Consider the following 17,299-nt stretch of genomic DNA (forward strand, 5'->3'; position numbering starts at 1 on the left):
TAGGTGGCGCCATGCTTGTCCTTGTGGATCTATGGTTTCTGTTACTGGGAAGGCTTCCCCTTCCTCAAAGTTCATTGTTGGTTGTGGTATCTGAACTGTTTTAATTTTTGTGCCAGGGGTAAAAGTGGGCTGATAGCGATTCTGTTAGGAATCTGTACTTTTAGATTTATCCACTCTCAGTTTTTCCAATTGTGATATTAAGTCTTGATGTTTCTTTTCTAATTGAATTTGTTTTTCAAATTGTTTAATTTTACTCAAAATCTCTTTCCTAGGGTCAAAGCTGATGCAGATGCAACTGGGTTGTAAGATGGCAGTCGTTTTTTGAAAGGTGGCCATTTTGAATCATTGTATTTGACTGCCTTTGTTTCTAAAGTTTTTTGTTCAGATGGCCATTTTGGGTTATTGCACGTGGCATTCTTTGTTTCTAAAGTTTCTTTTTCTGGCAGCCATTTTGAGTTATTATATTTATCAGCCTCGGGCTCTAAAATTTCCTCCTCTGAACTAGTTGATGACTCATTTTTCGTTGGCTCTTGTAGAGCCTTAAGGTTGTTTTTTCTTTTTTAGATTTTTAGGGTTTTGTCTTACTTTCAGGACTTTTAACTTCTTCCTCACTATCTAGGGAAATAAGATCCTCTCCCTGTTCTTTTTCAATTTTAGAATCCTTGGTTAGATCTGAGGTGGCTATAGCCTCCTCCTGGGGTTGGTCATTTTGCATGATCTGCTCTCCCTTAGCGATCATAACGGTAAGGGCTTCTATTAAGCTCTGAATAGATATTTCGTGCTGACTAAGCTTTTGTCCCATTATTACCCATACTTAAAATAAAATATAAGTAAATACTTACCAGGACGTCTTCTCTTCGTCCTTCTACGTTTTTTGTCAGCCTTTCTTGGTACGATTCTCTGCCGTCCCCTTCTGGATGAGTCTATGCTTGTCCCCTTCTGAACGAGTCTATGCTGTCCTCTTTTGTTTTCTGCCAGCTTTTCTTGCTTGCTCTGCACTGGAGCCTTCCTCGGGAGCTCTTCACTGAATCCCTTGTACCCAAGTTCGTGTTCAGGTGCCACGTGTCCTGACCCGTGGGACAGTTAAACAGGTTCCCTGGGGGAGGGAGTGAGAGACGTGACAAACACATGCACACACAATACGAGGTGCTGATCAAGTCTTCCATCTTCTTCTTCCATTTATTGAGGAGAAATGGCGAGTTATATACAGCTGGTGGGCACCAGTTGGTAGCCTGAAATGCAAATTAGGTAGAACAGCATGAACCAATCATTGATGTGGGTAACCTCTGCTGTTGCCTAGAAACCCAACCACTTCTGGGGAGAACAGGTGGTCACATGATTTCTTTTTTTCTTTTTTAAGAGGTTTTTGCTATAGGGCGTGTGCGCTCGCCAGTCAGACAGAGAGAGACAGAGAGCCAGAAAGCGAGAAATCACCCCCCAGGCGGGTGGCCATGCCACAATCCCTTCTCCTCCGTTTTCCTCTTGGGATCATGTGCATACACACACAAGCCTGGCGTGAGGTTTTTTTTCTTTTTTTTTTGAAAGGTTTTCGTTATAAGGCGCATGTGCTTGCCAGACAAACAGAGAGAGACATAGAGACAGAAAGTGAGAAATCGCCCCCCAGGGGGGATGGTCATGCCACAATCCCTTCTCCTCCATTCTCCTTTCGGGATCTTGGGCACACATGCACACGCGCCCGGCGTGAGTTTTAAGCCACTGGGTCCAGGACGTGAAACCATGGTTGACTATGTGGGAGTCCAATGACATAGCCATTACGCTAACTGCTGGTCCCTCTAGCTTTTTCTTTTGAATCACAGGTTCTCTTTGAAGCTATTTCATTCTAGATTTCCGGTGTACCAATAGAGCTGTGTTGGGCAGCATCATCAGTTCCCATGCTTCACTTATTCTAGCCACATGTCATAAGGTTGGGTCCTTGATGTGCTGGATATTCTGTCTTACATAATGATCAAGATAGTTTTAAAGATCGATAAGTTCAAAGGTAGGGGAAACTGCAGGTGTTTTAGTGGGATGGATGGTAATTTTGAAAGTATGCAGGATCCTCAGCTGCACCTCCTGTGTCTCCCTACTTCCTTCTGCCCTCCTACCACATTGTTTTAATGTGGTTGGTTCTTAGTTATACAACACTTAGGTTGATTACTTGTCTTAAGTACTGTGGTTCCTGCAAAACATGAATGTAGAAATGTCTCTCTAATATCTTGGGTTTCTTTTGAGTTAACACCTTCACCAAAGTTGCTCTGTACTGTACTCCATAGCAGTTGTGCTAATTTACATTCCCACCAACAATGTAGGCGAGTTCCCTTTTCTCCACTGCCTCATCAACACTTATCATTATTTATGTATTTTAAAAATTTTAGCCATTCTAACTGAGTTTAAGTGGTATCTCATTGTGGTTTTGATTTTAAGTTAAATTTTGAGCACATTTTCATTTACATTTTGGCTATTCATGTATCTTCCTTGGACAATTGTCTGTTCAGCTCATTTTTCTATCTTTTAATTGGATTGATGGTTGTTTGGAGGGCTCCCTTTTAATCACAAACTCCCCATTACTTGTGTATCTTATATCATAGCCATTCTGACTGAAGTTATGTATACTTCAGTGTGCTTTGGATTTGCATTTTCCTTATTATATGTGATATTTTTAATATTTCTTCATATGCTTTGTGTCCAATCAGATGTCTTCAAGAGTTGTCTGGTCAGACCAGCTGCCCATCGTAAAGTTGTATCATTAGTATTTTTGTGAGTGAGCTGCTTTAGTTCTCTGTATATTCTGGTTTCAATGCTGTATCTGAGGTATTTTATAAATAATTTCTATTTTGTTAAATTTTAATTAGACATTAAACCTCTTTATGTGCTGTTGGATTTCATTTGCAAGTGTTTTACTGATGATTTTTGCACCTGTATTTATCAGGGCTATTGGTTTGTAGTTTATAATTTGCCATGTCTTTGCTTTTGGTATCAAGGTGACAGTGGCTTCAAAAAATAAATTTTGGAGGTTTCCTTCCCATTGGACATTTATGAATAGTTTGATAAGAATTGGTGTTAATTCTTCTTTAAAAGTTTTGTGACAGTCCAGTCAGGTGGCGTGGTGGTTAAGGTCACTGTATGGCCAACCTGGCAGTTTGAGTCCTGGACCCAGTGGCCTTAGAGACAAACTGGTGATGAGTGTATGCATGTCCAAACTCCTGAGAGGAAAATGAAGCAGAAGGGAAGAATAATTTCTCACTTTCTCCCCTTCTCTCTTTTTCTGTCCCTCATCCCCATGTTGCACAAGCACACACACTATACAGTCAAAAATATAAATAAATAAATAAGTAAAAGGAAGAAATAAAAAAGACTGAGAAAGAGAAAAACTTTTGTAGAATTTAGAAATAAAACCATCAGGACCTGGGCTTTTGTTTGTTGGGAGACTATTACTGAATTCCATTGCTTTTTGTTGGTATATTTAGGCTTTCCATTTGATTGTATGATCCAGATATGTATTATACATTTTTCCTTTACAGTGCGTGTGCATGCTGGAGAAACAGAGATAGAAAGTGATAAATTACTGCTCAGAGGTAATGACCATGCCACAACCCCTTCTCCTTTATTGATGGGATTCTGGACACACATGCACACACCTCCATTGTGAGTTTCAAGGACTTTAACTACAATCAGGCATGTGAGGGTCCTGTGACATAAATATATGCTATCTGCTTGTTCTGATCCAGGTTTATTTTAATATGTCCTGAGATTATTTCATTTCCTCAAGGTTTTTAAATTTGTTGGTGTATAGTCACTCAAAGCACCTATAATTATCTGTGTATTTCTGTGCTGTCCATGGTAATACCATATTTTTCACACTTTATTTTCCTGGTGGTTTTTTTTTTTTTTTTTTTTTGCTTTTCTACTAAATAGTTTGTTGGGTTTATGGAATCATAACTGCAGCTTTTTGTTAAATATTTTTTCAGTCTTTGCTATAGGGTTTGTGCACTTTCTGGAAAGAGATGGGGTGGGGTGGAAAGTGAAAAATCACCCCTCCTGGGTGGTGACCATATTTCAGTCCCTTCTTTATTTTTCCCTTGTGATTTGGGGCATGCACACATGCACCCAGTGATGCCAGTTCCAGGACTCAAATAATACAGTCAGTCATGTAGGATCCTGCTGCCTTAACTGCCATTGGCTGACCCTCAGTTGTTCTTTATTCACTGTTTTACTTACGCCTGTTCTAATTTTTATTATTTTGTATCTTCTCTTTTAATACTTTTGTGATCTCTTGTTCCCTCTTTTTCAGTTTGCTGAGATAAATCATTAGGTTATTTATCATCTTTTTTTAAACGTGTGTGTGTGAGTGCTAATTGCTATAGACTTGTCTCTTAGGAGTGCTTTTGATGTGTTTAAAAGCACCCGGAGAGTTGCAATTAAATTATTACTTGTTTCAAGAAATTTTCTTTTGTACTCTTAATTTATTCAGTAATTTTGAATCTACTCGGGGTAAGTTATGTAACTTTCATGTATTTGTAATTTTTTTTTTTTTGAGAGGTTTTCACTATAGGGTGTGTGCGCTTGCCAGATAGACAGAGAGACACATAGAGACAGAAAGCGAGAAATCATCCCCCAGGGGGGATGGTCACACCGCAATCCCTTCTCCTCCATTCTCCTCTTGGGATCTTGGGTATGCACACACACGCACCCGGCATGAGTTTAAGCCAACGGGTCCGGGACGTGAACTGTGGTCAACTACGTGGGAGTCCAGCGACATAGCCATTACGCCAACTGCTGGTTCCCAGTATTTGTAAATTTTTGAAAGCACTTTTTGTTGGAGTTTAATTTCATCATATGTAGTAACAAAAAAGTTGCTCTATATATTTCTGTTTTCTTTTTAGTTTTAAAGACTTGTTTTGTGCTCTGTTATAGGGTCAGTCTTCAGAAATATTCAATGTGTGGCTGAGAAAAATGTGTATTTTGATGTTTTTGGCAAAATCTTCTGTAAATATTGGTTAGTTTATTTGGTTTATTTTATCATATATGTTCTGTGTCTTTTTTTTTTCTTTTTATGGCTAAATGATCTGTCCAGGGGTGACAGTACAGTATTGAAGTCCACATGAATTAGCACATCATGATCAGTCTTTCTGTCCATATCTAGCAGTCTTCCTTTCTCATGTTGAATGCATAAAGTTTTATGATTTTTATATCTTCTTGGTGAATGAATCTTTTTAATACAATGTGGCCTCTGACCCTTTTTATACTTTTTCTAAAATAGTTTTTACAATAGGATATGTGCATCCTCACCAGAAGGAGAGAGAAGAAAAGTGAAAAACCATCCCCTAGAAGGAATGGTTATACTGCAATTCCTTCTTCTCCATTTTCCTTTTAGGATTTTTGGTATGTATGCACATGAACTTGGTGTGATTTTTAAGCCTCCAAGTCTGGGACTAAAACTGCACAATCAGACATTTGGGACCCAGCTGCCTTAACTTACATGCACAAGCTTATGTAGTTTCTCTCTTTCTCTCTCTCTCTCTCTCAGATATGTATCAATTATTTAATTTTAGTTATTAGGAGTATTTAACTGGCTATATGGCACACACACTCACTGAGTATTGGGAGAAGGGTTCCAGAAAGCAAACCACCAGATCCTGTTCCAGAACTTAAACTATGGTCAGATTCGTAATATTCCAGCACCTTAACCTGCCTGCCAGCTCCCCTGCTGTCATATTTTTTAAATGTCTCTCTTTAATTTCAGTTGACTAGTACCTTATATATATTGTTAGTTATTGTGGTAGAACATTTTTATCCTTTAATGTTTCTCTCTTAACTGTGATACTGCCATTCACACCAAGATATATACGTATTATGTTAAAGAACATCCTAAATCTTTTATTGAAGGCATCTAATATAAATCAATATTTTAAAATATACCCTGTGTGGATGGAACACAGATTTTTTTTTGATAGAGCTGTGAATATTATAAAATATATTAGCACTAAATCATTTTTAAAAATATCTAGAATGTTAAAAATTTAGACCAGCCTATGGAATGAATGTTAAGGCATCAGGATCCCACATGTCAATTGCATGGTTTGATTCCTGAACCCAGTATCTTGAGAATCACAGTAGGCACATGTACATGTACAACCTAAATCCTTAAAGAAGGGAGAAATGGAGGAACATGAATTGTGCCATGAACATTCCTCTTTGGGAATGATTTTTTGCTTTCCATCTGCATCCCCCAGAAACACGTGAACCCTTTAAAAATTATTTAACAAACTTTTTCTTGTTTTAAATGATCTGATTCTCTTTCTCTATCAGTAAATATTATTTTGTTATTTTATTTTAATTTCTTTTATACATTGAATCACAGATGTCACATAGCTTGTAATGTGAATGTTCCAACAGGAATACATTTCTCATTGATCCAGTTGAGATTTTTGTACATTTTTTCCAATCTTGAATTATCTTAAACCTACCAGTTGACCCCAGGTCCACTTTCTTTGATTAGAATAGCTTCAGCTACCACTTAAATTTTCTTTTCTTTTCCTTTTTGTTTTTCTTGGAGAGGTTTTTGGTATAGGGTGTGTGTACTCTTGAGAAAAACAGAGAGAGATAGACAGAAAGTGAGAAATTACTCCCCAGGAAGGATGGTCACACCACAGTCTCTTCTCCTCCATTCTCCTCTTGGGATCTTGGGCACGCATGCACATGTTCCTGGCATGAGTTTAAGCAATCGGGTCTGGGAGTCGAACTGCGGTCAACTACGTAGGAGTCAGTGACATAGCCATTACGCTAACAGCTGGTCCTGCTATCACTTGAATTTCTGCTGCTTCCTAAATATTTGGCTACTGAAACTTCAAAGATGATGTGCACAAGATTCATCTCATTACTGCTCAGTTTTTTCCAAATTTTAACTTTTAGCTCTCATATGTATATACCTGCTTAAACAGAAGCATTTAGTTAAATTTCTCTTTTGATTCAGTGTCAAAAACGTTAGTACCAATTTTTTCTGCTCTCTTTTTTTTGGGGGAGGTGGGGAGATGAGTTCCCTATTTAATATTCTTATTTCTCTATAGTCTGATAAAGATGGTCATGTTACAACTTGGTTTTAACCCTATTATATCTTGTTTTTAACTCTATTATATCTTTCAGAGTAGTATCCTTAGTCTGCAGTCTGTGGATGGCAATTAGACTGCAAATCTGGTTATATAATGTATCACTTCTTTTGGCTTTATATTATTTATACTCTGTGTTTAAGCAAATGTTAAAGTGATATTCATATTTATTTGGACTCTATCAATATTTTTGAATGCACAACTGTAGTATAAAGATGCTTGTCAATATATTTCAACTTATAAGCAATTAAAAGTATGAACATAAAGTATTTTATTGGAATTAGGTTAAGTATTTAAATACAAAATCACTTTGTAATCAGTTCCTTGAACACATTTACTGCCCTTGTCTTTCATCACAGACCAGGAATACTTACCTAGATATACTGTTTCTACTTCCATTAATATTAGAAATATTCTTTGTGCTTTCACAGGAAGACTGCTATAGTTACATTTTTTAAATTTATTTATTTATTTTTGTAAATACATTCAATCACATTATTTAGCCTACAATGTGAGCATTTCAATATGTGAACATTTCTCCCCAGTCCCATTGATCAAAATATCTTGAACTGATAACACCATACCTCTCCATCCTATCAATGCTCTACCTCTGTATCCCTTCTCCAAATCTCCTTTATTAGGCCCCACTCCTCCACACACACCTCATCTGACATTTACACCCATCTCTTGTGTTTATACAAATGTTAGTCAATCAGTTTCGGTCTTAGAGTGCAGACATTCAGTATATGTTAAGTGGGGACATACAATGTCTCTCCTTCGTATCCTGGCTTGCCTCACTCAGCAGTAAATCTTCCATTTCCTTCCACTTTCTGTCAAAAGCCAGGGTTTTGTTGGTTTCTATGGCTGAGTAGTATTCAATAGAGTATATGTGCCATAGTTTTTCAATCTATTCATTCGTACGGGGGCATTTGGGTTGGTTCCATGTCTTAGCAATCATGAATAGTGCCACAATAAACGTCAATGTGCAAGCACTTTTCCAATGAAGAATTCTTCTGTCCTTTGGGTATATACTGAGGAGCGGGATACGTTGATCATATGGTAGATCTATTTGTAGATTTTTGAGGAATCTCCAAATTATTCTCCACAGTGGCTGGACCAATTTACATTCCCACCAGTAGTGTAAAAGAGTTCCCCTTTCACTGCACCCCCACCAGCACTTATTATTATTTATTTATTTATTTTTAATCTTAGACATTCTGACTGGGGTTAGGTAGTACTTCATTGTTGTTTTGATCTGCGTTTTCCTTATGATGAGGGATGTTGCACATTTTTTCATATGCCTTTTGGCTGTTCATATGTCATCTTTAGAGATTTTTTTTCAACTCCTTCCATCTTTTAATAGGGTTGATCATCTTTTTTCCAAACAGCTTCTTTAGTTCCTTGTGTATTCTGGTTATCAGTCCCTTATCTGATGCACCTCCACATACACCTCATCTGGCATTCACACCCATCTCTTGTGTTTGTTCATCCGTTAGTCAATCAGCTTCAGTCATAGAGTGCAGACATTCGGTATATGCCAAGTGAAGACATACAATGTCTCTTCTTCATAGCATGGCTTGCCTCAGCAGTAAATCTTCCATATTCATCCCTACCCCAATGTCTCCCAGAGTTTCCCCAATGTTTTCCAGGAGCAGCTTTATAGTTCGAGGCCTTACATTTAGATCCTTGATCCACCTTGTCTTGATTTTTGTCAAAGGTGAGAGGTAGGGGTTCAGATTCATCTTTCTGCAAGTGGAAATCCAGTTTTTCCAGCACCACTTGCTGAAGAGGCTTTCCTTTTCCCACTGGATTGACTGGTACTCCTTGTCAAAAATCAATTGACTGTATGTTTGTGCATTTATTTCTGGGAACTTTATTCTGTTCCATTGGTCCACGTGTCTGTTTCTGTGCCAGTACCATGCTGTTTTGATTACCACAGATTTGAAGTATATTTTTGGGTCAGGGAGTGAGATGCCGCCCACTCCACTCTTCTTCTATAAAATTGCTTTGGTAATACAGGTTTTTTTATGATTCCAGACAAATTTTATGATTGACTTTTCTAGATCTGTGAAGAATGTGTCTGGTACTTTGATTGGCATTGCATTAAATATGTAGGTTAATTTGGGTAGAATTGCCATTTTGATTATATTCTTCCAATCCATGAACATGAGATGTCCTTCCATTTTTTTGTGTCATTTTCAATTTCTTTTTTTTAGCTTCTCATAGTTTTCCTTGTGGAGGTCTTTAAATTCTTTGGTTAGATTTATTCCTATATATCGTATACTTTTAGTTGATATGGTAAATGGAATAACTTTTTTCAGTTCTATCTCAGTCTGCTTGGTATTTGTATATAGAAATTCTATCAATTTCTGTTTATTGATTTTATATCCTGCAACTTTACTGTAATCATGAATTACTTCCAGTAATTTTTCCATGGAGATCATTGAGTCTTTTATGTATTCAATCATGTCATCTGCAAACAGAGAAAGTTTCACCTCTTCTTTTCCCATTCAAATGCCCTTTATTTTTTCCTCTTTTCTGATTGCCTTAGCGAGGACTTCCAGTACTATATTAAAATGGAGTGGAGAAAGTGGGCATCCTTGTTTTGTTTCCTGTGTTTCGTGGGAAAGCTTTCAGCTTTTCTCCATTCAGGATGATGTTCACTATGCGTTTTTCATAGATGGCTTTTATTGTATTGAGAAATGGCCCTTCTATGCTGATTTTGCTGAGAGTTTTGATCATGAAGGGATGTTGTATCTTATCGAATGCTTTTTCTTCATCAATTGATATGACCATATGGTTTTGATCTTTGTTCCTGTTGATATGATGTATTACATTTTGGTTTTGCGTATGTTGAACCAACCTTGCATTCCTGGAATAAAGTCTACCTGATCATGGTGTATGATCTTTTTTATAAGTTGTTGAATACTATTTCCTAATATCTTGTTGAGAATCTTTGCATCTATGTTCATCAGAGATAATGGTATATATATATTTTTCCTTATCCTGTCCTTATCTGTTTTAAGGATGAGGGTGATAGAGGCTTCATAGAATGAATTAGGGAGAGATTCACCCTCTTGGGGCTTTAGAAATAACTTGAGCAGAATGGGAGTTAACTCTTCTTTGAAAGTTTTGTAGAATTCAGAGGTGAATCCATCGGGGCCAGGGCTTTTCTTTGTTGGGAGATTATTTATTACTGATTCAATCTCCTGGCTTGTTATGGGCCTATTCAGACTTTCTATATCCTCTTGGCTCATTCTTGGTAGATTATATTTGTCCAGGAATTTGTCCATCTCATCCAGATTGTCTTGTTTTTTAGCATATAGATGTTCAAAGTATCCTCTAATGATGTTTTGAATTTCTACTATGTCTGTTGTTATGTTACCAGCCTCATTGCAGATTTGATTCACCTGGTTCCTTTCTCTCTACTTCTTAATAAATCTCAATAGTGGTGTATCAATTTTGTTTATCCTTTCAAAGAACCAGCTTTTACTTTCATTTACTTTCTGTATAGTACGTTAATTTTCTATTTCATTTATTTCTGCTTGGATCTTTATTATTTCCTTTCTCCTGGAATTTTTTGGATTTTTTTTGCTGTTCCTTTTCCAATTCTCTGAGGCATGATGTTAGGTGATCTATTGTCCTTCTTTCCCTCTTCCTCTTATGTGCACAAATTGCTATGAACTTCCCTCTTATGACTGCTTTGGCAGTGTCCCAAAGATTATGGAAACTCGTGTCCTCATTGTCATTGGCTTTCATGAAACTTTTTATTTCTGTCTTTTTTTTTTTGGGAGGAGTGGAGTCATTCAGGAGCAGGGTATTTAGTTTCCATGTTTTTAGGTATTTTTGAGGATTTCTCTTAAATTAAAATCAAGTTTAATTCCATCATGGTCAGAGGATATGCTGAGTATAGTTTCTGTGCCTCTGAATCTGTAGAGGCTTGCCTTGTTTCCTATGATGTGGTCAATCTTCGAGGAAGTTCCATGTTGGGGTGAGAAAAAACTATATCTCATGGTTTTTGGGTGGAAAGTTCTGTTGATGTTTGTTAACTCCAATTGATTCATGGTATCGTTTAGATTCTTTATTTCTTTACCTATTTTTTTGTTTAGATGATCTGTCCAGAGGGGATAATGCGGTGTTAAGATCTCCAACAATTAGTGTATTGCAGTCTATCTCCCCTTTCAGATCTAACAGTCTTTCCTTCACATATTTGGGTGTTCCTGTGTTAGGTGCAGAGATATTTATAAGAGTTATATCTTCTTGGTCTATAGAGCTTTTTACTACGATATAGTGCCCTTCTTTGTCTCTTTGAACGGTTTTTGTTTTAAAGACTATTTTGTCAGAAATTAGTATTGCAACTCCAGCTCTTTTTTGGTTCCCAATTGCATGGAAAACCTTTTTCCAAGCCTTCACTTTCAGTCTATGTATGTCTTTCTCCATGAGTTGGGTTTCCCGTAGACAACAGATAGATGGTTTCTGTTGTTTTATCCATTCAGCCAATCTGTGTCTCTTGATTGGAAAATTTTAACCATTAACATTCAATGTTATTATGGATGTTACAGGATCTGTACTGACATTTAAGTTGGACATCGTCTTAGTTGTCTCTTATTTTTTTGTTTTTGGCTGTTGATTCTTTAGTTTTCCTGGAACAGTACTTTTTCAGAGTTTCTTGAAGAGCTGGTCTGGTATTGGCAAATTCTTTCTGGTTTTGTTTGAGAAGATTTTAATTTTTTTTTTCCCATATGAAGGATAATCTTGCAGGATATAATAGTCTTGGTTGAAATTGTTTCTCTGTTAACACTTTTAATACGTCTTCCGATTCTTTCCTTGCTTGCATTTTTTTTCCGATGAGAGGTCCAGTGTTAGCCTGATGGGATGGCCTTTGTAAGTTACTTCTCATTTCTCTCTTGCCAATTTTAGTATCATGTCTTTATCTGTGGTCTTAGACAGCCTGGCTAAGATGTGCTTTGTGGATGATCTTCTGGGATTGATTCTTTTTGAGGTCCTTTGTATTTCTTGGGTCTGAATGGTTTTGTGCCTCTCTATACTTGGGAAATTTTCTTCCAGGATTTCATGTAATAGATTTTCCATACCGCTATTTCTTCACCTTCTGGGATGCCAATTATTCTGATGTTTGGGCATCTAATGGAGACTAGTATTTCTCGTATATTATCCTCATGTGTTTTTTTTTGGTGTTGTTGTTACTTTTTCAATCTTTTTGGTGTTTTTTTGTAGGTCAGAATTTTTATCTTGTGCATCAGAGATTCAATCTTCAGCATGGTCTAATCAGCTGTTAATACTTTCCAGAGAGTTATTGATTTCCTGTATTATAGACTTTATCTCTAATAGCTCCACTTGATTCTTTCTCAGAGTATCCATTTCTTCTTTCACATCCTGGAAGGACTTTGTGATTTCCTCTAGTTAGCTTTTTCTGTTAGAACTCACAGAATTTGGTCACCATAAATGTTCAAAAATTTTTTTCTGTCATTTTGGTAACATTCAGCATATTTACAAGACATAGAGGGAAGTTTTCCTTTGTTGGCCACGTATTTCCTTGTTTATTCAGACCTGAGGCTCTTTTTCTACTTCTAGCCATTGGAAGATGTATTCCCTTTTGAAAACCTCTTGGGGGAATATTTCTCCCACTAGGAGTAAGAATGTTTCCTTTTCATTGGGAATAGATGTTTGCTGAAGTCTCACTTCTGTTGTTTTTACCAATATGCTCTCAAGAGGGGAACTCTACTGAGGTATCTAAAAAGCAGTATCTCCATTCTCACAGGTGGATCAGTACAAGGGAGGATTCCACAGACACTTACCTTACTAGGGAATTTCAGATATCTGATTCTAGACCTGTTTAGTCCCTCTGGCAGGGTAAAAAATGAAGAGGAGAGGATAATATGAGACGAAATGAAAGACAACAGAGAGAAATAAAGAAAAAATCATGTGCCGCATGTTAAATTTCATCAGAGGCCTGAAGGTGGACCTTGTGCCTGCTGCCAGGAAAGGACAGTATGTGGAAAGAGGCAGAGTTAGGAATTAACAAGAGAATAGAGGGGCTCAAAGAAAAAAAGCCATAGAAAAATTCTAGCTACCTACCTTGGAGGTGGGGTCTTGGGCAGGGGAGTCTGTAAGTGGGGCAGGGGTCAGAGATGACCCTCCCTCAATATTCCTTGCTGGACAGAGGCCTGTAGGTGGACCTTGTGCCTGCTGCCAGGAAAGGACAGTCTCTATAGTTACATTTTCATAAGAACATTTGCATACATGTTCATAACATCATTGAGTTGAAGCACAAATTGATAATACATTAAAAAAAGAAAAAGAAAAAAATCTCTATTTTTTTTTAGACTGGTTACCATAAACTTGTGTCTAACTTACTTAATCTAATTCATTAATGCTGATATGTATTTATACCCATGTGTTTGTATAAGATAATAAACACCTTGACATAGCAGAATATTTATTATGCTTTTATCACTTGCAGCAAAAACATTTGGAGATATCTGAGGCCCGTTTAAATTCTAGTACATAACATTAAATAACATGTCCCTACCATTAAGTTGGCTGTTTTCTTAGTTGTTATTGAACTCTAATTTCTGTGTGTCTGTGTCCACCATGAGTTTTAAGCAGAAAAAAAAAAAAAAAACTAATAAATTTTGCAATATATATAAGTTAGCATAGAGATAGGATGTTTATACTTTATTTTTTTCTCCCTTTACAAAGAGTACAGAAATATATAGAGGAACAAGCATATACAAACATACTGCTGGTGTGGACGTGCAACTGTTAACTGTCGCGCTGTCAGGTTGCTAGTGAGAATACAAAATGCCACTGCTACCATAGCAGTGTAGGTCTAATTAAGAGAAAAAGTGGCCCAGCCTGTGGCTTGGTGGTTAGGTGAGCTGGATCCCACATGGCCATACTGCACAGTATGAGTCGTAGACCTGGGGGCTTGAAAAACATCTCCTGGCTGCGTGGTCACTGGGGAGAACCTGCTGCTGTGCTGACCGTGCTCTGCCAGACACGGTGTCCATGGAGCTATAATTTTAGAAACTGCTGTATTTTTCCAGACTTAAAGAAATGAATCCATTTTTGTCTCCTTTTATAGTTAGTGTTCAAGAATTTCATAATGTTTAATACTATTTAGGAGTGAGATTTCATTCTGTAGTTGATGTCAGTGGCACTCCTCTTTAACAAAATGCTTCAATCAGCCCCTTTATTGTACAGCTGATAAACCTGAACTGTTGTTACTCTTCAGATAACATACATGAGTAGTTTGGCAAAATTACACACTGCTTTTCATTAACAGGACAATCCATTGCCAAACCTGCAGTGATCTTCAAGTTGGAACAAGGAGGAGATCCATGTACATTAGAAGAATTTTCCACCTTGAGCCTCCCAGGTTAGTCAGTGCTTAGTTTTCGGGAACTAGTGCAATGCATTTTCTTTTAAAGAGCATATATATTATTGAGAGGGGAAAACAAAATGTTAGTACTGGTGAGGTTAGAAAAATATAGAAATGTTTTCCTGGGGTAACAGTGTGAAAAAATACTACTGTAAAATACTTACCTTTCAAAAATACTACTGTAAATTGCTACAGTAACATATTAAGGAGAGAGAACCATATTTCTTATTATAGATCAGTACCAATATTTGAAATATACAGGAACAGTGTAAAATAAATACTCAAATATAATTTATGGAAATGGTTGTGTTTTTCCAACCAAAGAGGATCAATACGGGAGAGACTGCTTATAAATGGAAGAAACATAGGAGCATGTGGTAAGACAGTTCTTATTGACTAGTATATAGTTCAGGTGTGGAAGAAATCATTTTACAAAAAGTCTAAGTGTCTCATTCAATGGAAGATACACACATGAGATGCACAGTATAAATGTAGAGAATATGAAAAGATATTTTTAAAATCATTTTTACAATAGATTTTAAACTCAGAGTAGAAGATGCCTATTCCTAAAAAGAGTAAGAGTAATTCATTCTTTTTGTAACTGAAATTCTTATTGCAGAATTAAAATCTTGCTTTTTATCAGTGAATGAACACAAAGAAAATACCCTATAAAAAACATAAAAAATCCCTTTTCCAGAGGTCAGAAATTATGGTAACCAGAGAAATTACAGAGATGTAAAACCTTATGATGTGTATAAATAACCAAAGCTTTCAACTATTGTTATATATCAGACAACTTTTACTGGAGAAAAAATTTGTACATAAAACATTATATGAATTTGTCGTGTCTGAACACACCCCTTACTGACCATTTGAAAACTTATACAGGAGAGAAGCCCTATGAGTATAAACAATGTAAGAAAACGTTTTCCCAGAATTCAGACCTCACTGTTCATCAGAGGAGTCATATAGAAGAGAAATCCTATGAAAATAAAATATGTGGGAATATGTTCTACAAGAAGCCACACTTCACTCTACATCAGAGAACTCACACTGGAGAGAAATCCTATGAATGTGGAGAATGTGGAAAATTTTTCAGTTCCAAGCCAATCTTGAGTAGACATTGGAAAATTCACACAGGAGAGAAACCCTATGAATGTGAACAATGTAGGAAAATGTTTTCCCGGAAATCACAGCTCACTGAGCATCAGAGAACTCACACAGGAGAAAAAGCCTTTGAATGTGAACAGTGTGGGAAAAGATTCTCCAGCAAGGGGTACATCACTGTACATAGGAAAACTCACACAGGAGAGAAGCCCTATGAATGTGAACAATGTGGGAAAATGTTCTCCCGCAAGTCATATCTCACTAAGCATTGGAGAACACACACAGCAGAAAAACCTTATGAATGTGAACAATGTAGAAAAATGTTCTCTTGCAGGTCATATCTCACTAGGCATTGGAGAACACACACAGGAGAAAAATCCTATGAATGTAAACAGTGTAATAAAATGTTCTCCCAGAAGTCATATCTCACTGCCCATAGTAGAACTCATACAGGAAAGAAGCCCTATGAATGTGAACAATGTGGAAGAAAGTTCTCCCAGAAGTCTCACCTCACTGAGCATCAGAGAACTCACACAGGAGTAAAAGCCTTTGAATGTGAACAGTGTGGGAAAAGATTCTCCAGCAAGGGGTACATCACTGTACATAAGAAAACTCACACAGGAGAGAAACCCTATGAATGTGAACAATGTGGGAAAATGTTCTCCTGCAAGTCATATCTCACTAAGCATTGGAGAACACACACAGGAGAAAAATCCTATGAATGTGAACAATGTAATAAAATGTTCTCCCAGAAGTCACATCTCACTGTCCATAGAAGAACTCATACAGGAAAGAAACCCTATGAATGTGAGCAATGTTGAAGAAAGTTCTCCCAGAGGGCACACCTCACTGTACATCAGAGAACTCAACACAGAAGAGAAACCCTATGATTGTGAAGAATTAATACAACTTTTCCCCAAAAGTCACATCTTCCTGTACATCTGAGTACTCACACTGGAAAGAAACAATGTAGGCAACATTTTACTACTGGAAGGCAGGGCTCATTGTACATCAGGACTCCCATAGAAGTTAACCCTTATGAAGATGAAGAATATAGGAATTTTTTCTCCTAGAAACTATATTTCATAAGCATCTGAAAAGTCACACTGCAGAGAAACTTCATGAATGTAGGGAGAATAGAAAGTCTTTCATTTATAAGTCAGCCCTTAATGTACATCAAAGACTTCACAAAAGGAAAAGCCTGTGAATGTCAATGTACCAATAGAAAATTTTACATCTAATGTAAGTCAGTCCTTACTGTATATCAGAGAACACAGGAATAACTTCTATAAATGGAAATGGTGTAGAAAAATGTTTTCAGAGTAATCATTTCATGTTTTACATTAGAGCACTCACAAGGAAGTGTGGGAACTGTGGTAAAACCTTCTTGAAGAAGCCACAACTTACTGTGTATCAGAGAACTCTCAGATCAGAAATTGAATGAATGTTAAAAATGAAGAAATCTTTTTATTAGAAGTAAAAGGTTACCATACATCAGTAAACTCAAATGGGTCAAAATCCTCAGTAATGTAAGTTGTGCTATAATTCCTTGAAATATTCAGAAATATGAATTGATCTCCGAAGGTAACAATATTGAGCTTTTTCTCAAATTCAGCCAGACACAGTAGTTAAAATTAACTACATCAGAAAATTTGGGGATGATATCTGTCTACAAAAAGAGAAT

The 17,299-nt window shown here is 36.8% G+C and overlaps 1 protein-coding gene across 1 annotated transcript in view; it reads left to right on the plus strand.

Moving 5' to 3' along the window:
* The window catches only part of LOC114005599 (zinc finger protein OZF-like), a 30,486-nt gene extending 13,961 nt beyond the window's left edge, over nucleotides 1-16,525 (plus strand). The window contains exons 2-3 of the mRNA XM_027767246.1: nucleotides 14,413-14,505; nucleotides 15,397-16,525. Of these exons, the coding sequence (XP_027623047.1) occupies nucleotides 14,413-14,505; nucleotides 15,397-16,436 (1,133 nt within the window). The 3' untranslated portion in view covers nucleotides 16,437-16,525. The remainder of the gene's footprint in view (nucleotides 1-14,412; nucleotides 14,506-15,396) is intronic.
* The last annotated feature ends 774 nt before the right edge of the window (nucleotides 16,526-17,299 follow it).

Source organism: Tupaia chinensis, unplaced genomic scaffold, assembly GCF_000334495.1.
Source record: "Tupaia chinensis unplaced genomic scaffold, TupChi_1.0 Scaffold144069_1, whole genome shotgun sequence".
Taxonomy (NCBI): Eukaryota; Metazoa; Chordata; class Mammalia; order Scandentia; family Tupaiidae; genus Tupaia; species Tupaia belangeri.